General features: G+C 50.0%; 1 protein-coding gene across 1 annotated transcript in view; it reads right to left on the bottom strand.

The window, feature by feature from the left end:
- Positions 1–21,437, bottom strand: part of Mvb12b (multivesicular body subunit 12B) — a 164,421-nt gene that overhangs the window by 85,914 nt on the left and 57,070 nt on the right. The window contains exons 4-5 of the mRNA XM_010613550.2: positions 17,615–17,744; positions 14,712–14,834 (exon numbers count right to left, since the gene is read on the bottom strand). Of these exons, the coding sequence (XP_010611852.1) occupies positions 14,712–14,834; positions 17,615–17,744 (253 nt within the window). The remainder of the gene's footprint in view (positions 1–14,711; positions 14,835–17,614; positions 17,745–21,437) is intronic.

Here is a 21,437-nt window from a genome sequence, read left to right as displayed (position 1 = left end):
AAACAAACAAACTCTAAAGGTATGTAGGGGAAGTGGGAAGGGTAGGGGAAAGGAAATAAGGAAAAAAATATGAGAAAGGGAAAACATGGAAACAAAGTCTTTGTAAATGGGGGGATAAAGGAAGGGGAAGGGGTATGGGGAAAAATGAGAACCAAGACCTGTCATGTAAAGGTACAAGATCCCAATGATGAAGGTAACTGTACTGTATACCTAAAAGGACCAATAAACTCAATGAAAAAACAAAACAAAAAACCAAACCAAAAAAAGGGCTGGGGATGTAGCTCAGCATAAAGGCCCTACATTCAATCCTCAGTACCACAAGCACACAAAAAAGTTGTTGAGTTAGAAGAGATGGCACGCATAAAAGCACCCAGCATAGCACTGGGGCTAAAGAGATGCACGTTTTGTTTGTGTGTCACACATCTGGTGTGAGGCAGTTTGGGGCAATGACAAAGGGAAGGAAAGGACTGGGGGGGGTGGGAGAAACATGCAAAAGCAGCACCAACTGAGTCAAAGTGGGGGGCACAGCGAATGGCTGTACAAAAGCCCTTTATCCCTGCACAACACCACCGGGAGGAAGTCATCTGTGACGCACAGCTTCTGTGCCAGGTGTGAGGACGTGCTTAATGAATGCCACTTAATGAAGAAGAAGGCTCTTATAAAACACCTGGCACAACCAGGGTGAGGGAGGCACAGGGAAGGGGCCCTCGCCGCACCTGCTGGCACTTTAATAAGCACCTTCCAGAGCGTCCGCTCTCCACTGCTGGTCAACGGTGTCAGAAAGAGGTCCCTGGCCGCTGCCCATGCTCACTGACAGTTTGGGGAACCTTATTTCTTAAGGACCATATGCTCAGGTAGCAGCTTGCCCTGGAAGGTAATTAAAATGAATCATTTTCCGCGGAAAGGGCCTGGTCGGCCTGGAGCCTCCCCAGTGACCTCGCAGCCTGGGCTCCAGCTCTTAGTCCTCTGCACTTTCCACATAGAGGCACCGACTCACCGGGGCACCCAGATGCCACTGTAACCTGGCTCCTCTAAAATGGAAAGGCAGTTATTGCAATGGTGCTAGGCCCTTCCTGAAGTATTTTAAGTTGTGCTTTTTCTTATTGACGCAGGAGCCAACCTCTGAAAGAAGCTAGCACATGCAAAACATATTGTCATTTCTCACAATCTGAGGAGTTACTTATTTATTTTCTTGGTGGTACTGGGGGTTGAACTCAGGGCCTTCACACTAAGCTACATCCCTAACCACCCCCCCCCTTTTGAGACAGGATCTCACTAAGTTGCTAAGTTACCCAGGCTGGGCTTGAATTTGGTGATCCTCCTCCTGCCTCAGCCTCCCAGAAGAGGCTAGGATTACAGGCATGAACCACCAAGCTGGGCCGTTGTTGTTTCTATGTAACTGACACCAGCAAACACCAGTGAGGTTTTGTAAAACCTAATGGATCTGTGTCCTCAAGAACGATAGAGACTCACTCATAGGATTTCCACGCCCAGGCCTGAAACTGAATTCCAAATACACTCAATAAACAGGATCCCACCCAGGCAGAGAGGATGTATGGTATCAACAGGCACCAAGTCTGCTACAATTAATGTGTGGCGTCTGACTCCCTTTTAATTGAGCTCCTACTGTATGCTAAACTCTATGCTTGGCATTGTGATAGTTTAAAAAGCCCAGGAAAAAACAGATCCCTCAGTAGGAAATTATCAACAAGCCAGACGAAGCATACACATGAATCTCTTCAATTAGAGATTTCTATTTAGAGCAAAAAAGCTCTAAATATCCTAAGATGTGCAGTCAAAGGCTATGTGGCTTCATGCTTCAAGTTTAAAACAATGGCATGAAGAGAAAAATAAAACCAAACAGCCGACATCTGTTGAGCATGTACTGCGTGTCCCACCTGGGGACAGGAAGGGATGTGAGGGGGAGAAGAGGCACAGCAGCAAATAGCAACTCCCATGTCAAGATAATGACCCACGAGGTGTCACTCAGCAAGATGTGGGCAGTGGGGGCAGAGATGAGGGTGGCCTGGCTCAGACAGGGGAGAGGCTCTCGGGGGAGGCAGGTGCCGAAGGTTTTGACCCCATCGTCGTCTTGGACCCCACCGGGCCCACTTATTGAGTACCTGCACTGGCCTTCGTCCTTTGCCCTCACCTCTAAACCATCGGACGAGGCAAGTAGGATTCAGAGAGGTTAAGGAGCTTGCTCAAGGACACACAGGACCGGGAGGCATGCTTTCTCCACTGTGCCACGATGCTTGAACGAGTCAATGCTCATTTTCCATTCAAGCAACCCACTGCCATGACCAACACAACATCTACCTACCAACTCGACTGTAATGAGTTTCCCTCGTGGGCAACACACACACACACACACACAGGACCGGGAGGCATGCTTTCTCCACTGTGCCACGATGCTTGAACGAGTCAATGCTCATTTTCCATTCAAGCAACCCACTGCCATGACCAACACAACATCTACCTACCAACTCGACTGTAATGAGTTTCCCTCGTGGGCAACACACACACACACACACACACACACACACCCCAACCAAATTACTCTTGGACAAGCAAAAACAACAACAACAACAACAACAACAAAAACCCTCACAAGAAGACTACGGAAATCACGATTCCAAACTCCCCAAGTTCCCAAATGCATAGCTGTAAAGTGTGTGCAACTCGACAGCATATGGCAAATCAATTACTAGTTTAAATCTTAAAACAAAAACATGGCAAGTGTGGTACAGAAATAATCAAGAACAACGGTTCGGTTTAGATTACTGTGGGCCACTAGAGTTTTGAATACAATTAATCATCATTCCAGGCAATGGGAAGCCATATTGACACTTATTCCTAATTTGAATATTTAATTAGGGTGAAATTCTTCATCAAATTATTGCAGAACTGGGAGAAAGCCTGGAAGACTCACACAATTGCTGCCTTAACCCCTTCCCAGCTGCTCCCTGTGAGCACAGGGAGTCCTGCCCTGACTCTGTGGGCAGGACCTGCTCCAGCTCTGACTCCCAGCCCTGGAGACTGGGGGCGGGAGCCACAGCCGCAGTGACAGGGACGGTCTCTAGGAGTGGGCTGCTCACCACTGGAGCTCAGACCCGGTTCTGAAACGAACCCTGGAGAGAGACGCGACCGGCACAGGTGGTGTGACTGTGTGCCAGGTGCAGCCCATGTAATTCTCACCACATTCACACATGGCAGTGTCCTTAGCCTCACCTTACAGGAGGGGAAACTGAGGCTCAGAGGAGCGCTGCCCAAGGTGACAGTGCCTGAGTGAAGATGGCCGAGTTACACATCTCACACACATGTGCACGTACGCACACACACACCCCTCACCAAAAATAATGACAAAGGGACCACTGGAGGGTGAGGTGGGGGCAATAATTCATTTTGGACATTCCTCACTGTGCCGGTAAATGGGGAGGAAGATCCAAACCCAGACCTTTGAGACAAGCACTGTAACGTTTCAATGTTGGACTCAAAATGCACCACTGAGCTCCTCAAGCCAGGAAGTCACAGTGTAGCCGTGGCTGGCTGCTCAGGAGGACAGGGGAGGCGAGGAACAGCAAAACTCCAGGAAGTGACCCTGTCCAGCTGACCTGAGGCGAGGGGACAAAGTGACAAGGAGCAGCTGTCCCAACTCCAGGCAAGGGGACTCTGGGGGGTGGGCATAGTGGGCACGGCTGGTATCCACGGGGAAGGGAAGGCCAGGAGCAGGAGGGGAAGAGTGAGCTGTGTGCCTTCCTTCCAAGTAGCCAAGGCCCAACAGCGCGTTATGAGTGTGCACGTTTAGTGGACCGGTTACAAAAAGACTTTTGCTACATTTCACAGACGCTCTGTGATTCCAGAGGACCAAACAAAACACATTTCCTCCAGGGCTGGGCAGGGCGGAAGGCTGGCTGCTCACTGCAGCTGGCCACAGTAGGTCTGGAATCCCGTCTGATTCGACGCGCCCACTTAGACGTGAAGAAGAGGGTCCTCCTGTGGCTTCAGATCAGCAACTGTCTCTGAGAGCTCGGGCAGGCCGTCACCCCTTGCAGGAGTCTTCATGGCTCCGTTGTCCAGGGCCACTTTCAGCAGGAAGCGGGTCAGGGACAGAAGGAAAGAGTCCCAGCCTGGGCCTGCAGCAGGAGGCCAGGGATCCATCAGGCCTGCTCCGGGCTTGCTTGTGATGGGAGCAAATGGCGCACGGGAACTTCGAAACTTTCCTTTGTATATTACATTAATCCATATAAGAAAATCTCTTTTAATGAGGAGTGATGTAGTTACAAACTCTCCAGAGCCATAATTAGAGCAAACTAATTGAAGTTGTGTTTTGACACACTTTCCAAACTCACGGGTGCTGGGTGACATATTCACAACACTGCTGCTGCACAGCCATGGCGACGGCGAAATCATTAGGCTAATAACACTTATTTGCATTCTTATCATGCCGGCAGCTCTCCCTTAAATACTGTTTCTACTATTGCTCCTTTACTCGAAGTTTCCACGGGAAGATATTAACAGTAATTATTAGTACTTTAGTGGAATTTTAATGTTAAGAATAACAACGTGCATTAACATACATGGAACGACAGGCAGTTCGTTTTCTTAACCACCCTTGGAAGGTTGGGGGGTTCCTCCTCAGTCCGGGGGAGCGTGGGGGACCAGATGCGACTGCAGCTTCACAACTAAGGGGCCACACCTGGTGGGATCAGAAGCCCGGGTCTCTGAACTACTCGGTTTCAAGCGTTTGATGAGAAAAGTCTTTCATTCCTTCTTTTTAAATAAAATAGGCAGAAATTTTTTCCAAGCCATTAAAAAAATTCTCAATTTACAACACAGTCGTTGGTAATCATGCTAATGAATTCCAGGAGGACAGGCTTTGCCCAGTCTCTGTCGCCACCCTCGCAGTGATTAAAGGCAGACGTGGGGGGCCGGGACTCCATGAGCAGGGCTGGGGGCGGGGCAGGCTGGATCTGTCAAGACAGAAGCACCGTGTGCCACCAATAAGGCCAATTTTTTGGATGCTTAACTCAGACACTCATATACAGAGAGGAAGACTCGACAGCTCTAAATAATGGTTATTAATGACACTCTCTTCTATAGTGACAAATTACTTCTGAAATTTAGAATCGAAGAGGGATGAAGAGCGAACATGTTCTGCGGAACGTGACAGGAAATGCCAGCAAGCACACAGGGTTTCCACTCGCTCCAGGCTGGAGAAGGCAGGGACCCCTGCTCCACGGGTTGGGCTCTTGTGCAGGAGTAACGACTGCCGCTGGAGTCTTGCAGTTCACGGTGGCTGAGCGTGCATCCCAGCAGTGAGAATCAAACTCTGGGCGCACTCTGCCTAGAGGGGAGATGTTGGCCCCACCTGGGGTCAGGCTGGAGAGTCGCTCAGAGAAACAACCACCCCGCCATTCACAACTGAGGAGAAAAATCGTAACTAAAATGTACACTTGTGTTGAATTTCAGAGGATTTGTATGTATGTCACAGGACGTCAGGCCTTCGCTGGGGAAGATTTGAATGGGTGAAGAAAATGCTTCCTTACACTATGGCAAGGACGATTTAAATACATTTCTTTCAAGTCTGGGAGTTTTCTGTTGCTTAAGTTACAATCCTTGTACCAATCTGCTATTTTCCAAGTCACTGATTACTTTCAAAAAATAAAAACGGAAACTAACTTGCAGAGCTATAGCAACACTCCAAATCATGGTATTTATTCTCTACATTTAAGTTTTATTACACTTGAACCCTGCATGCCAAAACACCTACCCCCCATATAAAAGAAATGAAGAAAAAAGCCAAACCCGAGACCAGGGGTACCACACTTCCATTCCAGATGATCTAGTCTAATCTTATAAACTGAAATATTTAAAAAGTCTCTAAACCTCACCGACCTGACTTCTAAAAACCAGGAACATATGGGCATTGCTAGCTTTTCATCTTCTTCCAGCCTACTAAAATATCCGCTTTTCCAAAATTCAAGGGTCGGGGCGCTGCCAAATTCAGATTCATGACGGGCTGTGTGTGTGAGAGAACAGGGCAGGCGGCGAACAGTCTTCTGTGAAAGCAGCACGCTGAACAAAGGCCCCGAGGCAACATTCTCCTCCTCCTGCCCAATCCATCTCCAGAGCTGTGGAAAACAATCTGGTTAGCAAAATAAAGCCCCGCTGAGGAGGCGGTGGGATATGGGCATGGGTTGGACGGTCATATTTGGTCTCATAACAGGTCACACCCTCTGGTTGCAGAAAACAGTCCCTAAGAATCCGGAAGCCCTGAGGTTTCCTGCAGGCAGGCAGGGCCAACAGTGGGCCACAGGTTCCCTGCGGGGCCCTCCAAATCCTAACTCTCTGTCCTCAGGTAATCAGATCTCTCCAAGGTCTTCTGACCTTAAAACGAGAGCAGGATTACTCACCTTACAGCACGGTTATAAAGATTTTAAAAATACCTATCTGTATATGTGCACGCATATATATGAATACATCACAAGTGTTTACATGATGCCTAGTACAAGATGCTCAGAAAACTGGAGCTGAAATGATGATGATGATGATGATAATTGTATTTATTCTAATAATAATTATTAATATTATTATTCAACTGGAAACAAAACATCTGCTGCTCAAGGAGCATATTCAAATTGAATTCTACCCTACCCGTGGGCAAAACCCCGACCTAAATAAACTCAAAAGGCCTTTTGAAAGTTACTGCAAGCAAAGGATTTTATTAAATATCCCAATTAATAATTGAAACTTTGCCTTGAAATACAACAGCATAGTTGCGGGGGGGGTATAATAAAATCCCAGAAAACAGCCCTGGTGTAATGCTCATTTTTACTTTATTTGGCGGATAGATTTACACTGAGAGACCCAGGTGAAATATTCCATAGAGCTACCTGCAAATAGACTGTCAGCTTCCACTCTGATAAAAGGTAAAATATCCTCCACTAAATGGTCTGGTTCACAAAACCGACCCTAAAGTGAACTGATAAATCTGTTCTGACACACGGAAAACTATTTTCATAATCCTGAAAAAGGCCTCTCTCCAAACCCCGGAGCAGGAGCTGGCTGCACAAAGAGCCCTCACACACTCCAGCCTTCCCCAGGCCCAGGAGGGAATGATTTCACATTTATAACCCTGTTTCCTGGGACAGCCTCCACCAAAAAGCACATGTAATCATCACAACCCCCGAGAAAAATAAGACACTCACAAAAAAGTCACAACAATCACAGAGATGGCACCTTCACGAGCAGCAAATACCTCGTCAAAATCTGATGCGAGAGACTGAGAGCCAGGGCCGGCTCAGAGGTGGGAGCTGTATTGAGTAATAGTCAATTCTTCATTAAATAGAAGCTCTGACTTCCCAAGAAGCCCCATTAAAAATTAATATCAAAAAGTGTATTGCTCAGCCTAAACTCATCATTCATATCTAACAATACCAAACTGCATTCTAATGAAATTTCTCCTTCAAAATTACCCTGACACCGACACTAAGTCTGGCGCTGCTACTGCTACGGGGGCAGCCTCGGCTCCCTCCACCAGCTTTCTGAAGACACTCAGACCGCCGCCCTCCGCAGGTCTCTCGTGCCACTCAAGATCCCCCGAGTAAGTCACACTGCTTAGAGCTGCACCGAAGCAAGGGCCCTGAAGCCACACAGGGGATGCTGATGGGGACCCTTGGTGTGGCCGCCACATGCTGCCCTCGGTCAGCATCCATGGCCTGAGGGCACCAGTCCCAACCAAGATTCACACATTTGCCTGTGGCTGCAGACTGCTTAGGCCGTGCCTAGGGACAGGAGCCTCTGGGAGCTGAGTCCCGCCTACATGGTACGCTCAGCATGCCCTTACCCCCAGCTGTGCCCAGAAACCTGGAAAGACTGCCTGTGAAGATGGCTGGGGCAACGAGAGACCCTGTGACCACATGTAGCAGCGACAATCTGGCCTGCCCAGCTCAGAACCTAGCTCTGACACGCTGGCCCTGGACAATGTGAGTTAACTCTTTAATATCAGTCTTCCCAGCTTAAGACAGGGCTGCTCACAGTCCTTGCCCCAGGGTTATTAGGCTGGAATGAATACGAGGTGCGCCTCTACGGCTGACTGGCTAGATGGACAAATGCGCGATGTCTGGTTGTGGGCAACTACAAGCTCACTCTTTTTTTTTTTTGGTACCAGGGATCGAACCCGGGTCCTTGTGCTTGCAAGACAGGCGACAGCACCACTGACCTAAATCCTCTGCCCACTTGCTAGGTTTCGATGCACAGCAATGCAACATTATCGTCCTTGTTGCTGCTGTGTGACCAGCCTTTTCTTGGGCTTTACAGGAGAAAAGGAAACATGAGAATCCCTGTCACCAATAAGCAGCACACTCAGCTAGTATGGTGGAGCATAAAAACATGCGGCCACAACAGGGAGGAAGCAGAAAATGCCAAACTGTACGGTGCTGGCAGCGGGAGGAGAGGAAGGGAAACGACACGGGCTAGGCTTTCTGGACTGGCGGTGGCTATGACAGCAGGAGGGCGGCCAGGACCGGTGGAAACATCCTGAGGGTCCAGTCTAACTGGGTCCCCAGGAGTGAGGAAAGCAGGTTTGAAAACCCCAATGGGATCGGGCCAGGTACATGAGGAGGACTTCAGGTTAGGGACAAAGGAGGCAGTGGGCTGCTGGAATGGAATAACGTCCGGGCCTTGGGTGTCCCTCCCTTCCTGGCTCTGGGTGTGGATCCTGCACCCCAGGACTCCTCTCTACAACGGCCAGGCTGCTGGGCCTCTTCCAGCTGCTCGATGAGTGGTGATGTCTCAAATCACAGAGCTACTGCGTGTGCCCCTTGGGCAAAACACCCTGCACCCCACTCTTCACTATAAAAGGAGTGTCACACCAAGAAAACTGAAAACGGGCCTCCCATCCTTAAGTGAAACGCAGGTATCCCTTTCAAGTGACAGAAGAGAAGGTCTGCCTGCCCTACAAAGGTGTCGATGTCGGAGGTTCCTGGGCCGAACAGAAAGCCCCAAACCTTCTAATGGGACAGGCAGTGTGCACAGCTACCTCAAACTGTCCCTTGCCACTGTGGAAAAGGAGCTCAAATCACCCCGAAGTGCATTCACTATCGTAGGGGAGAAAGTCCCTGGAGTCAGATCTTGGTGCTGCTTTTGAACCCTTCCCAAATGGAGAGTCTCACAACCTTACCAAACCTGGCACCAAGCCATCTGCCACTCAGAATAGGTGGCAGACTCTGGCACAGGAGGAGGAAGTCAAGGCCTCCCTGGCCTGAGTGGTGTAGGCCTCTCAGGTGACAGATGTCACCGGAAGCACAAAGACCGTCTTATAATTGAAAACTGACAAGGCAGCCTAAGGATGTGAGGTGTCAGTGTAGACAACAGGACTCCATGTGCACTGCTGACTCTGTTAGTTGATGAGGAGGTAGTGGCGTTGGTCCCCGAGGCCGGCAAGAAAGGCAGGGGCAGGAGACAGGACGGAGTGTGGCTTGCTTGTGAGCTCTGGCAATGGGTGTGACTGGGGATGAGGTTGGGCAGCGTGCCCTGAATTCTAGATCACCACGGTGCGATTTCCTCTTTCCCACAGAAAGGGCCATTAACCTTTTGGATGACAGCCCTGGGACTGGAGTGATGGAACGATTTCTGAGGTCAGCGAGGATCTATGTTCTCCAAACCTGACATCGACATGCAAAAGTTGTGACTGAATGCAGGTGTCCCTGAGAGGGAGACTAAGTGCATGTGACAGATCTTCTGCAATCAAAATGCCCCATTTCCCAGAGTAGCTGTCACAGATTGATAACATCCATGCAAAAAGTTAAGTACAATTATGTCTGTCACTGAGAAACAGACTTTGGGACCTGTGACTGACAACTCACTAGAAGCTGACAAATCACCGGAGATCAGGGGGATGCCTCAGAGGGGCGCCAGGCCACCTTCTGAGGGACACGCGGGAGGGGCCTGGGGAAGCTACACCTCAGACGGCGGTGGGCCCTGCCGCTGGGAAGTGAGCCATGTGCCTTGTGGTCTAATGGGAAATGAGCCCTTTCTCCCGGGGAAGGACGGTGTCAGAGGAGGGTCACAGGACGTGGCTATGGCCCAGCAGCTGTGGGCAGTGGCTTCTCCTTCAAGACTATGGTATGGACAACTGGACACCCCAGGTAGACAGGAAGGGAGTGCGGCTCCTGGAACCAACATTCCAGATTTCCTAGGGCAGCCCCTGCTGAAAGGCCGCATCTACACGAAACATCCTGCGGCCTCCAGCAGGCTGGGGCCCAGGTACTTATTTCAGACGGACACTGAGAGGGGACAAAACAGCACTTGTCAGCTCACACATGCCCACGCCAGCTCAGACTCGGTGTGGGCACCGCCAGGGGGCCTGTATCTTCCAAGGCCTCTGTGTTTCCATCTGAGGCTGGTGCCACAGCAGCCTCTTTGCCATGATCCAGGCCTCCTCCACCGCCAGCAGTTCTGAGAACAGAAGGCAGTCACTGAGGCACGTGAGCAGGCCTCAGAGGCCATGGCCCTCTATGCCTTCCCTGCCCACTGCAGGTCCCCAGGTCACCCTTGCCAAGGACTCTGCTGAACCTGAATTTCTCAGGGAAGACAGTAGCTTTTTGTGCTACAGGAGATTGAACCCAGGGCTTCTTCACTGAGATACATCCTTGGGCTTTTTTTTTTTTTTTTTACTTTGAGACAGGCTCTTGCTAAGTTACAAGTCACTGAGCTGAGCTTGAACTGTCCATCTTCCTGCCTCAGCCTCCCAGAGTGCAGGATTACAGGGATTCGCCACCACTCAGCAAAGACAGTACATTTCTTAAATAAAGCTTAAGAAGTATGATTACTCCAATGCCAGCAAAGGCCTGAAACACATGAATGCTGTCTAACCACCTAGGCAGAACCCCTGGCAGCTTCACTGACACCACAGGATTTCTAAGCTTAAGAAGTATGATTACTCCAATGCCAGCAAAGGCCTGAAACACATGAATGCTGTCTAACCACCTAGGCAGAACCCCTGGCAGCTTCTCTGACACCACAGGATTTACATCTTTGGTTAGTTTTATTTACCAGTTTTTGAAAATGTCGAGTCCAAAGACAGCTCCTTACAACTTTAGCCCTCCTGATCCAGCAGTGGGGGTTCTGGTGGCTCCCGGAAGCCTTCTCCCTCCCGTCCCACCCCAAAACACTTCCACTCTCCTTGACATACTGACCACTAGGCCCCCCGAGCTGGCCACCTGTCAGGTCATAGCTCTGCCCTGTACTGAGGCAGCTGTTCCCTGGTGCTGCGCAGTAGTGATGCCACCTGACAGGGTGGCAGAGGAACAGACGTTGGGCAGGCGCCCGACTTCCCAGAGCAGGCTGTGTTCCACGCTCCGCAGCCTGGTGACCAGCATGTCACTCCACACACATGCTTACATGGGTCAGCTCCTGTGCCATGGACTGTGTGGCTCTCAGTGGCCCTAGTGTCCTCTCATCTTTTGTGTAGCGGCCATGAGGCTGTGCAGTACTGATTCTGTCCCTTAATTCTGCACATCGGTGCTCCCTCATGTCTCTGCGTCTTCTGCAAGTTTGGCAAGCGTGCCTCTGACGACTTTGCCAAGCTGGTGATTCTGAGGCTCAACCAGCCAGGGCAGCAGCCCACAGGGCCTCCTCCCCATCACCAGAGAACCACTTGCTTATCCATACTGGGGGCTCCTGATGCTCAATCTACCGGATCCCTCTGCCTTCTGGAGCTTTTCTAGATCTCTGTCCCAGGAGAGGCAGAACCTCCCTTCCCAGCAGTGTGGAGCTTGAGAGCCCTGCGTATGTGTCTGTAGGGGCAGGGGGGCTGCTCTGTCCAAAGGCAGAAGCTGCTTCCTCTATCCACACCCCCGTCCAAGGCAGCAGCACAGAGCAGTCGGAAAACCCTACCAAGCAGATGCTCGAGGCTGGCTCACAGCCAGGGTGGCCCAGACGAAGGGTGAGGAGATGGACACGCAGGGCCCTTGGCCAGCCCCACCCTGCTGGGCAATGCGTGTGAGCGGTGGGCAGAGGAAGGCACCCACTGCCCAGCAGAAGATGGGCTCCCTGTCTTGGGGGAAGCAGCCTGTTCTTCTTCACGCATCACCTGCCAAGTGCAAGTGTGTGTCTGGTGTGAACTGAAGACTCAGTGCACAGGGGATGGGAGCTCCACTGGCCACTTCATGGCTGATTTCTGACACAAACTCCATCAAACGTGGCATCCAGTTCACCGGAGAGAGCCAAGAGCACCCGTCTCCTCAGGGACTGGTATCTGTTTTCACCATGAGCATCATCTGCAATAAGGAGGCAGCCACACACAGGAAGCTCTTATCCCTAGGATGCGAGGTCCACCAAAAGGCCCTTTTGTCTGAAATAAAGTTGAGATGACAGCTCTCCAAAAGTGATGGCATAAAAATGGAGACACTTTTTAGCTTCTGAGAGGAATGCCCAAGCTCAGGAAGGCAGCCTGTCTGCTTGGGCCCCTCCTTCCTTTTTCCAGCTCCCAGGGTCAGCACAGAGAACCGCTGAGGCTCCTGGGGAACACACCCCTTCCCGCCACCTCCTGGTCAGTCAGTAGAGGGCGCTGCGCCACCATTCTCCAGGCGGCCTTGGCTTCCCTGATCCCTAGCCACACAAAGACCGCACTTGAAGACCTGTTTCTAACCCTGTGGTTTAATAATCCACGAGAAAACAGCACAAATCATAAACTTGCTCTAATATTCTGTGGTATCACCTATGTAAAAAGTACACAGGAAAAAGACTTGAAGGAAAATACAACAAAAGCTTATGAGCATTTGCCCACTGGAAATGGAATTTGTTTTCCTATTATTTTCTACATTCTACCAATTTCCTACAAGCCTGTGTTGCTCCCATAATTGAAAAGATCCTGCAGTGCTCAGGGATTCCAGGGTCATCTGGAGAGGCTGCAGCACAGGTCCTCATGAATACTTGCCGGGGACCAGCAGGGTGCTGAAGAGCTCCAGGGGCTGGAGCCTTCCGTGCCTGTGGAGGGCCTTGATCTTTTCCCTGGAGAGAGAAGCCTGAACTGCCTCTTCTGGGGAGTTTACAGACACCTGATGCCTCTGGAAATAAAATAATCCACTCATCGTCTCCTAAGTCTTCAATGAAAATCAAGTAAGTAGTCGGCATTTCAGTTTTTAAAAAAATCAAGATATTAGGCAGGAAAACAATACAGGAAAGAAACCCTGAGAAACCTCACAAAAGACAGAAAAAATAACCCCCAGTGAATCAGGAGCTTGTGTGGGTGTGCACGACACCTGTAAATCACAGTACAGCACAGAGGAGAGCTCAGGACAGGCAGCAGTTTTTACCTGGCAGCATTAATGTGCATTCAATGATCCTACTGCACACTGGCTGGCTTAACTCAGCCAAATTAGAATACATTTTATATTGACTATTTTGACATTTGTTTTATTTGGCAAGTAAAACAAAACTGATCCAATTTCCTTGCAGCCACTGTAAACCACAAACCGTACAACAGAGGATATAAAATATATAAGCCTCATCAACACTTTGTTCTGATAACCCGATTCCACCTGGCTCCCAACCGTGGGGTGCTCAGCCCTGTGGCCTCAGTGACAAGTGTACCTCCTTCCCTGATGAGCAGCCGCCAACTTCTGGGAGAGCACTCTGCATGCCTCACCCTGGAGAAGCAGCTCTAGCCTTACCCTACACGAGTTTAACACAGGCCCAGGTGTCCCCATTCCTGGGCCTTTCCAGATCCTGTGATAGCAACAGGGAGCAACTGTAACCACAGGTGTGGGACCCCCAGTGACTATGCAGCCTGCTCCACTCACCTACGGGGAAGCTCTGTGGTGCGTTCTCATTCACATGACGTAAATCTGCAAATGACACTGTCTCACCACTCTGGGCTGTTTGTTTACATTTGAAATCTTTTCTCAAATTCAGTGCACCAGTGCTGTTTGTTTGTGTCCCCCAACTTACTGCTCGCATTGCACGAGTTTTGTTGTTATTGTTGGTTTGGTTTTATGGAACAGGGTCTTGCTGCATAGTGCAGCCTGGCTTTGAACTCAATGTGTAGCCCTGGCTGGCCTCAAGCTCACACTGATCCTCCTCCCTCAGCTTCCCACCGTGCTGGGACTACAGGTGCGTGCCATCATGCCCACGGCACGGGTGTTTTTATATGACAGGATTCTTCTTACCACCTGCTCTTTGCAAAAAGTGTAGACTATTACTTCCTCTATTACAGCTGAAAATTAGGCAGCATGGCCAGCAGTTTGATCCACTTGTTTGTAGCTCATTGGGAAAGAAACCGTGTAAAAATGAATATGATATTAAGTACTGATCAACATGCTGAAGTCTTAAATAAGTTGCTGGCTGAGGCAGGGAAAGAATTCTGCCTACTGGGGCCAGAAATCCCAGCCATGTGGCTACCACGCAGGAATCTATGCATATCCATGAGATATTTCAAATACCAAGCCCATTTAAAGTCGCATATTCTGCTGTTTCAGGAGTCTGCAGAATATGCACAAAATAGAATATGGAATGACCTTTACACTCATGTAATGCACAGATTTCTACCTGGGTTTAAAAAATCTCCTCCCAGGCTCGAGTTGAGACTAAGCGACTACAAGTGTCATCTGTATCCCGCTCTATTTTAGCAGATCCAGAGCGTGTTCTGCAACGTGCAGTGCACACCCAAAGGCCCGTGACCACGAGACGCCACGCAGGAGCCTCACCTGGGAAGGTTGGGGGCTGGGGTGGAAGCAGCTGACGACTGTGACGGCGTCGTGGGTTGAGATGAGTCGTGATTTCTTGGCACTCTGCCCATTCGATACCAGATCCCCATGCTGTTCAGCTCCCTTTAGGAGAAAGAGAAATCTTCATGGTTCTCTTGAGCTGGGAGAATTTACATGAGCCGCAAAACAAACCAATTCATATAAGAGAGTCAAAGCCTCAAACCCTGGGGAGCCAGGTCTTGCCCAGGTAAGATGGACCAAGCCAGAGCCCAGCATGAGAGCGGCTGTGCCGACCAGGGAGGCCTTGGACAGGCCATCTCCTCCGGCCACCCGACCTGCCTCCTACTCCGGCTATATTCTCCTTGCTCTCAGCCCTCGAAACGCTTCAAGTTACCGCTTTGTTGTCTGTAGCTACGTGACGAGCCTCGGGAAGGCCTTCGTGCAGTGTGAGACAGGCAGAGATATGAAGAGACAGACACAAGAGGGTTATCCCCACTCTATCGACACCCCCATTTCAGGGTGTAGCCCCTCGGAGCCGGCGCACCACGGAGAGCCTCACTGTACAGTCAGGTCAGCTGGGGAGACAACAAACCACACAACCCCAAGCACACGGCCCACGAGCCACCACAATGCAGAGCAAACACATTACATCAGGTCTCCTGTTAGTATGACAGCAGCCATACAACCCCACACTGCAGTCAGGCTTATGAGCTAGGCACTTGAGGTCCCAAAGTTGCCTAGGCTGCACTTGAACTTGTCATCCTCCTGCCTCAGCCTCCCAGAGTGCTGGAATTCCAGGCGTGCCTTGTACAGAACTCGCACCCAGATGATTTTAGCCAACCCCAACACTGTGTCCTTGGGACCAGAAAGAAAGGAATAGCATCCCTTCAAAAAACACACAGAATGTGTTCTCCGGTAAGCTGGGAACTAATCTAAAGTGCACTTCCATCAGCTCTGACCTGTTCCCCTGGTTTCACTGAGTCATGATCCAGACTGTCAGGCTTCGGAAAAGCCCTTTCCAACTGAGGTCTCTGCACCCACACCACACCCCTGGGGGTGACCCCGTGTCCCCAGGCCGTGACCTGTGGGATGGTACCTGTTTTTAAGAATAAGTGACTTAAGGGGGCTGGGGATTTAGCTCAGTGGCACCACTCCTGCCTCACAAGTGCAAGGTCATGAGTTCAGTCCCCGGGAACTGGGGCGGGTGGGGGTGATTTAAAGAGTTGCAAGCACTGAATTATCTTTCTTTACTTAAAAATAATTTTGAAATTCTCTTCCTCTGGAAAAGAATTTTTAGTCCAGGTTAAAATGACACATTAACAATCTTTCCAAAATAATACAAAGGAGAAAATTCCAGTTTTGATGATCAACACAAATATTGGTAAAAATCTATTCTTTTATAATTGTTTAAATTGGTTGAAGTTGCATCTTTTTACAATGGCATAGTTTGCAATTAAAATATACATAGTGAGTGAAAGTGGACTTTAAGAGTTCATTACCAAATTGTTGGCCTCTACTATTTGTATGCAAGTAGCTGCTTCCAAGTTATTGAACTATAGTTAATCTCTTAACTATTTCCTACGCCTGCAATGCTGTCTGCATAATTAAACTGTGCTGCAAAACAGGATTTTTTATTTTATGGTATAGGAAGGGAATGATCACAGGGTCCTTCTGTTATTTTTCCATTTATTTCTTGGTGCATGGGACTGGACCCAGATCCTCACGTGTGTGAAGTCTGTGCTCTACTGAGCTACACACGTGCCCAGCCCCCGGGTCACTGCTGTTGTCCTCCTCCACCTTCTTTTTGTGGTACTGGGGCTTGAACTCGGGGCACTGAGCCACATCCTTAGTCCTTTTTATATACTGTTTCAATTTGGAGAGAAGGTACACGAGTAATCCCAGCACTCTGGGAGGCTGAGGCGGGAGGGTGGCAAGTTCAAGCCCAGCCAGGCAATTTAGGGACCTCCAAGTCCTTAAGAACCGTGACTCAGAGCTTTTGGCTCCCACAGCTGAAGAGTCTCATGAAACTGCAGTGTATCAGGATGACAGGAACCTCTCTCTGCGGCATTGCTCCCCACACTGCCCAGCCTCACAGGCAGGCCTCACCCACTGCCCAGTGTCTGGCTTGGGAGGAAAGGACCTTGCTTGGAGACTCAAGGGTGGCTCTCGGCTCCAACGAACAAGAGCAGAGTATAAACAGACCTGGGAGGGAGGCTGAGCTCCGGACCACCTGAGAGGGTTCCACAGTGGTGCCCCAGGGAGATCAGGTGTCAGGTGCAATTCTCTTACAGGACTGATGCAGGGAGGGGACAGGAAGCTAGGTCCTAGGCATCCTTGGAGCTCTTACCTCCAGCCACCGGAAGCCAGTATGGCCTCTAAACTATTCTCTTATGCGAGCCATAGAGTCTTCCTTTAGTTTAAACCAGTCTGGGTTGAGTTTCCTGTCACTTACAATCAAGGAGCCAAGAGTGAAATCTTGAGTCCACTGCACCAAGTATTTCTGAAGCAGTTGCAGGGCCAAGGCCTTTGCCCCATGCTGAGGCTGCCAGGGAACAGGACACGAATGGGCCCTTGCCCAGCAGTCCCCTCTTACTGGGAAGACAGACTGAAATCCTAGAACGTGGTTTCTGTGTTTCTTCCCAGAGTAGAACCTTCCAGGGTCTGCCCACGATGCCTAGAATAAAACCCAGGCAGCCACTATGCTCTAGGAGGCGCTGCCACTTTCCACAGCCCCAGTGCTTGCCCTGGCATACGCTATGCCCACCCCCTTCCCTCTGACTCTTCTGCAGGCCCAGGAGCTCTGCCCTCTCACCTCTGCGCTGAGTTCTAGGGCTTCATCCCCAGGAATGACCTAAGCACCTCCATGCAAGGCAGCAGACGAGAACAGTGTCTCTGGGACTCACCCAATGAACGTGTACTGAGGAGGTGCCTGCTTGGTCCGGCCCATGATCCGAATGTCACAGATGGCGGCTTCAGTTGAATCCCGGGGGATGAACTTAATACACAGCCTTTTCTTCCTGAAAGCCACCTCCTCTGAAGGAAGGGACAACAGAGAAGATTTGAGTCTCTGGAGATGCCAGCCTCTGCTCTCAAAACCCTGTCTTCACATGCCCCTTCCTGGTGGCAGAAGTGATGGGTTACCCTGGTCACCTGACAGAAGGGCTGGGCTCCACCCCGTCTGTCTTCCCTGGGGCTGCAATGGGCAAGCAGTGACAACAAGTGTGTCAGTCACCCCGCCCCACGTCCAGCCTGACCCTGGAACACTGGTGGAGAAGGGTTAAGGTTAGGGTCAAGGTCAGGACCCAGGAGCCCACACATCTCTGCAATAAGCCCCAGGGACAGCTTCTAGTCCCCAACCACAACAAGCACTGACACCCTGAAGGTCATTAGTTCCTCTACATGGACCTTTCTTTTTCACTTTTCATCACAGAAATCTTCAAGCATGCCACAAAAAAGGAGGGAACCCCAAAATGAATCCACACAGCTCCTGTCCCCTACTGTGAACATGGTGACAGTGGGCAGGCTGGCTCCAGGGCTCCTCCAGCCCGGCAGTTTTGCAGCATTTTCAAAACGAATCCCCAACACGGCACTGTACACCCTTATCACTGTCTCAGCAGGCATCTGTGATAGATTTTTTCCAATGTGACCACCATGCCATCATCCTTCCCAATGAAATCAACAGAAGTCCTTAATACCATGCAACAAATGGTCTACATTTGAGTTTTCTCCATTATCTCAAGATGTCACTGCATTGTTGGTTTGTGTGGATCAAGACCCCGGTGCCGCCCATGCCCTGCCTTGGGTTGTGGGGTCTTTCCGGTCCTTTTATTCTGTAATGACCTCTCCCTGCTCCCTCGTTCTTCAGGGCACCGACAGGCTGAAGAGACAGGGCCACTCCTTTCTGCCTCCCATAGTGCGACGGAGCTAAGGGCTGGCTTAGGCTCAGGCTGGCTCTTGGGGCTGACAAGCTGACAGGTGACTTGCATCCTGCCCACAGTGTCACATTTCAGAGCACTTCCTTTGCACAAGTTCCTGAAGTGTCAGCCTGGGACCTCCGTCATTGAGTTCTCCAATTACCACTCGTGGGGCCTTCGGTCCATCCCAGGGTTTCAGGATGGTGCTTTTCCACTTCTGTCATCCCTTCCGCCCCAATTAGCTGGAATTCTTCTACAGAAAAGCAACTTTCCCCATCAACTTCCTAGTTCCCTGCAGTAGGTTTATACAGGACAGAGTATGTGACTTTTTTCTCACACTTGTCTTGTCTTCACATAATGATTTGGTGCCCTTGCAACCGCCAGTGGTGACCAACGAGGTAGTTTTTGTTGTCCACTTGTGGTCTTGAACACGCTTCAAACTAATCCATGACTTGGTGGGATCAGCACTGAAGCACATTTCTGCCTTTTTTTCGGTACTGTGCCCTTGGGAGAATTACTTAGTCCCTCTGAACTTTAGTTTCGTTATTTGTAAATGGGCTTGGTGACATCCTGCCGGACGGGGACTTCAGGTGGACACAATGTGATGACACTTGATTCCTCTGGCACATAGTAAGTACTCAGAAAGAACAGCCACAGGGGATCGACCATCAGAATGACAAAGAAGCTTCGAGTACCTAATACCTGCGGGGTGTTGACCTTCAAGACCTTCTTGTTCTGTGGCAGAAAATACGAACATTTATAGCACATTTAAATCAAGGAACGAGGAGGGTGGCAGCTGTGTCAATGGGGACAGCATCAGTGTCTGATGCAACATTGGGTGGTTGCTAATTTTTGAATTTTTAAAGACTGAGACTGAAACCAGAAGTGCGGTGAGCTCTTTTCTCAGGTGTAGACGCTGAGGGAGAGAACAGGTCTGAAACCAGACACTGAACCCAAACTCCGTCCCTAATGAGGTGGGAACGGTACCTTACGGGGAGGAGTGTCCAGGGCAATCCTGTACGGTCAAAAATTATCAGACGCTCAGGTCAGCCTTGGAAAGTGGGGACAAGGGGAGACCTTCCTCCAAGTAGCCCAACACAGGTGTTTGATTTGCTTTGGCCACACTGCTCGTGGCTTCTCCGTCCCTCGGGGTAAGGGATGGAGCCACTCATTACACATGCTTAATCAGGCCTAATTTAAGTAAACATATTATACATAGTCAATAGAAGTGTGTTCAGTCACTCTAATGAACACAGAGAAAGTACACAGCACTTTACTAAAACAAACAATCTTCCCATTTTTAAGTGCTGTACGGATGGCAATAAACTGTATTTTAAATTAACCTTAGGAGTCTCCTCTTTTTGGCTGACTGTATGAAATCAGGGCCTCAGATACTCTCCCACGGCACAGAGCTGACCGTAAGGCTCTCCGGGGAGATGGCTCTGCCACCAGAATGAAGAGGTCTCCCCCATGATACATCCGTGGACCGACACAGCCAGTGCAGCCCCACACATGGCTTCCCAAACAGGACCACCGGTCCCCAGGCTGCCAGACAAGTGAGTGGGCCCAGCCAGCACTCAGCCTGGAAATGGGAGGAGCACAGAGCTCTGCAGTGCCCTCATGTAAGGACACCCCAAGTTGTCAGAAACAAACATCAATGCACATTTTAAAACTATGAAAAGCATGAGGGAAAGTGGAAAAGCAATACAAGTCTACAAGGCAACTTTAGTTGATAAGCAGATAATTCATAAGAATAAGCAAAAGTAGCCAGCAAACACTTGTGAAAATGTTCAGTCTTGCTAATAAATAATGAAATAAAAATTAAGCATAATTAAAACAGTACAACTAAATACAAATGTGAAAACCTGTGCTGGTAGGTCGATGGCTATCAGGCATGAGCCTGTATCACTAGTGGAAATGTAAACCTGCCTTTCTGGACGTCAGGTTGGCCACAGAGAGGGATAAGCTTATCTTCATGGGGGCCATGCAACAGGGAAGGCATGGTGTGAGGCAATACCTCAGATGGTTCAGAGATGAAGTAGACATAGACGATCCTCAAAGAGGGAGATAAGGAACAACAGCACGAAGAAAACATGTAACGGCTATAATGCAAGTGACCAGCAACATTATGAGGCAGGTAATGTCCCCTTGCTTGACAGACAAGGAAACTGAGGCCCAGGAGGGTGATGGAATTTACCCAAGATACCACAGTTGTAAGTGGTAGAGCCAAACAAACCCCAGGTGAGATGGACTCTAGAGTTCATGTCCCTCCAATCACGCCAATGGGCAGTCTTTCCTAACACAGGGAAAGACAGGAAATTGAGGCACTGTGATTGCACATGGCCACTTCTGTCCCTCCTTGTGACAGTGCACAACGTGTGTCAGGTGGCGGGGCCAGTCCTCGGCAGGCCTTGTTCGCTCCGGATCTTGATCCCTGAGGGCGGGGCCGGCCTCTGCGCATCCTCTTGCCTGAAGCTGGCAATGCCTGGCCCAGATTCTGTGAAGAATGGGCACTGTCTTCAAAGTAGAACCGAGGCCAGGGACTGTTTCATGCAGTGACACTCACTGATGCTCACCCTTGAAGGACACAGAGTGTGGGCAGTGCAAGAAGAGGGAAAGGCAGGGAAAATAGCAGCTCAAGTAACTGGAGTAGGAAGAGAAAGAAGTGTGAAGATAGCACAGTGAGGGCTGAGTCTGTGGAAGGCCCAGGGATGTGTTTAGTGAGCAAGGGTGGGGCAGACCGTGGAGGACCTGGTAGCCACACTTGTGGCCACACAGAAACGTGCTACATGGAAGTTATGCAAAATCAATC

Source organism: Fukomys damarensis, unplaced genomic scaffold (assembly GCF_012274545.1).
Source record: "Fukomys damarensis isolate Sample0158 unplaced genomic scaffold, DMR_v1.0_HiC HiC_scaffold_36, whole genome shotgun sequence".
Classification (NCBI taxonomy): domain Eukaryota; kingdom Metazoa; phylum Chordata; class Mammalia; order Rodentia; family Bathyergidae; genus Fukomys; species Fukomys damarensis.
This window is presented reverse-complemented; position numbering and strand designations above follow the sequence as displayed.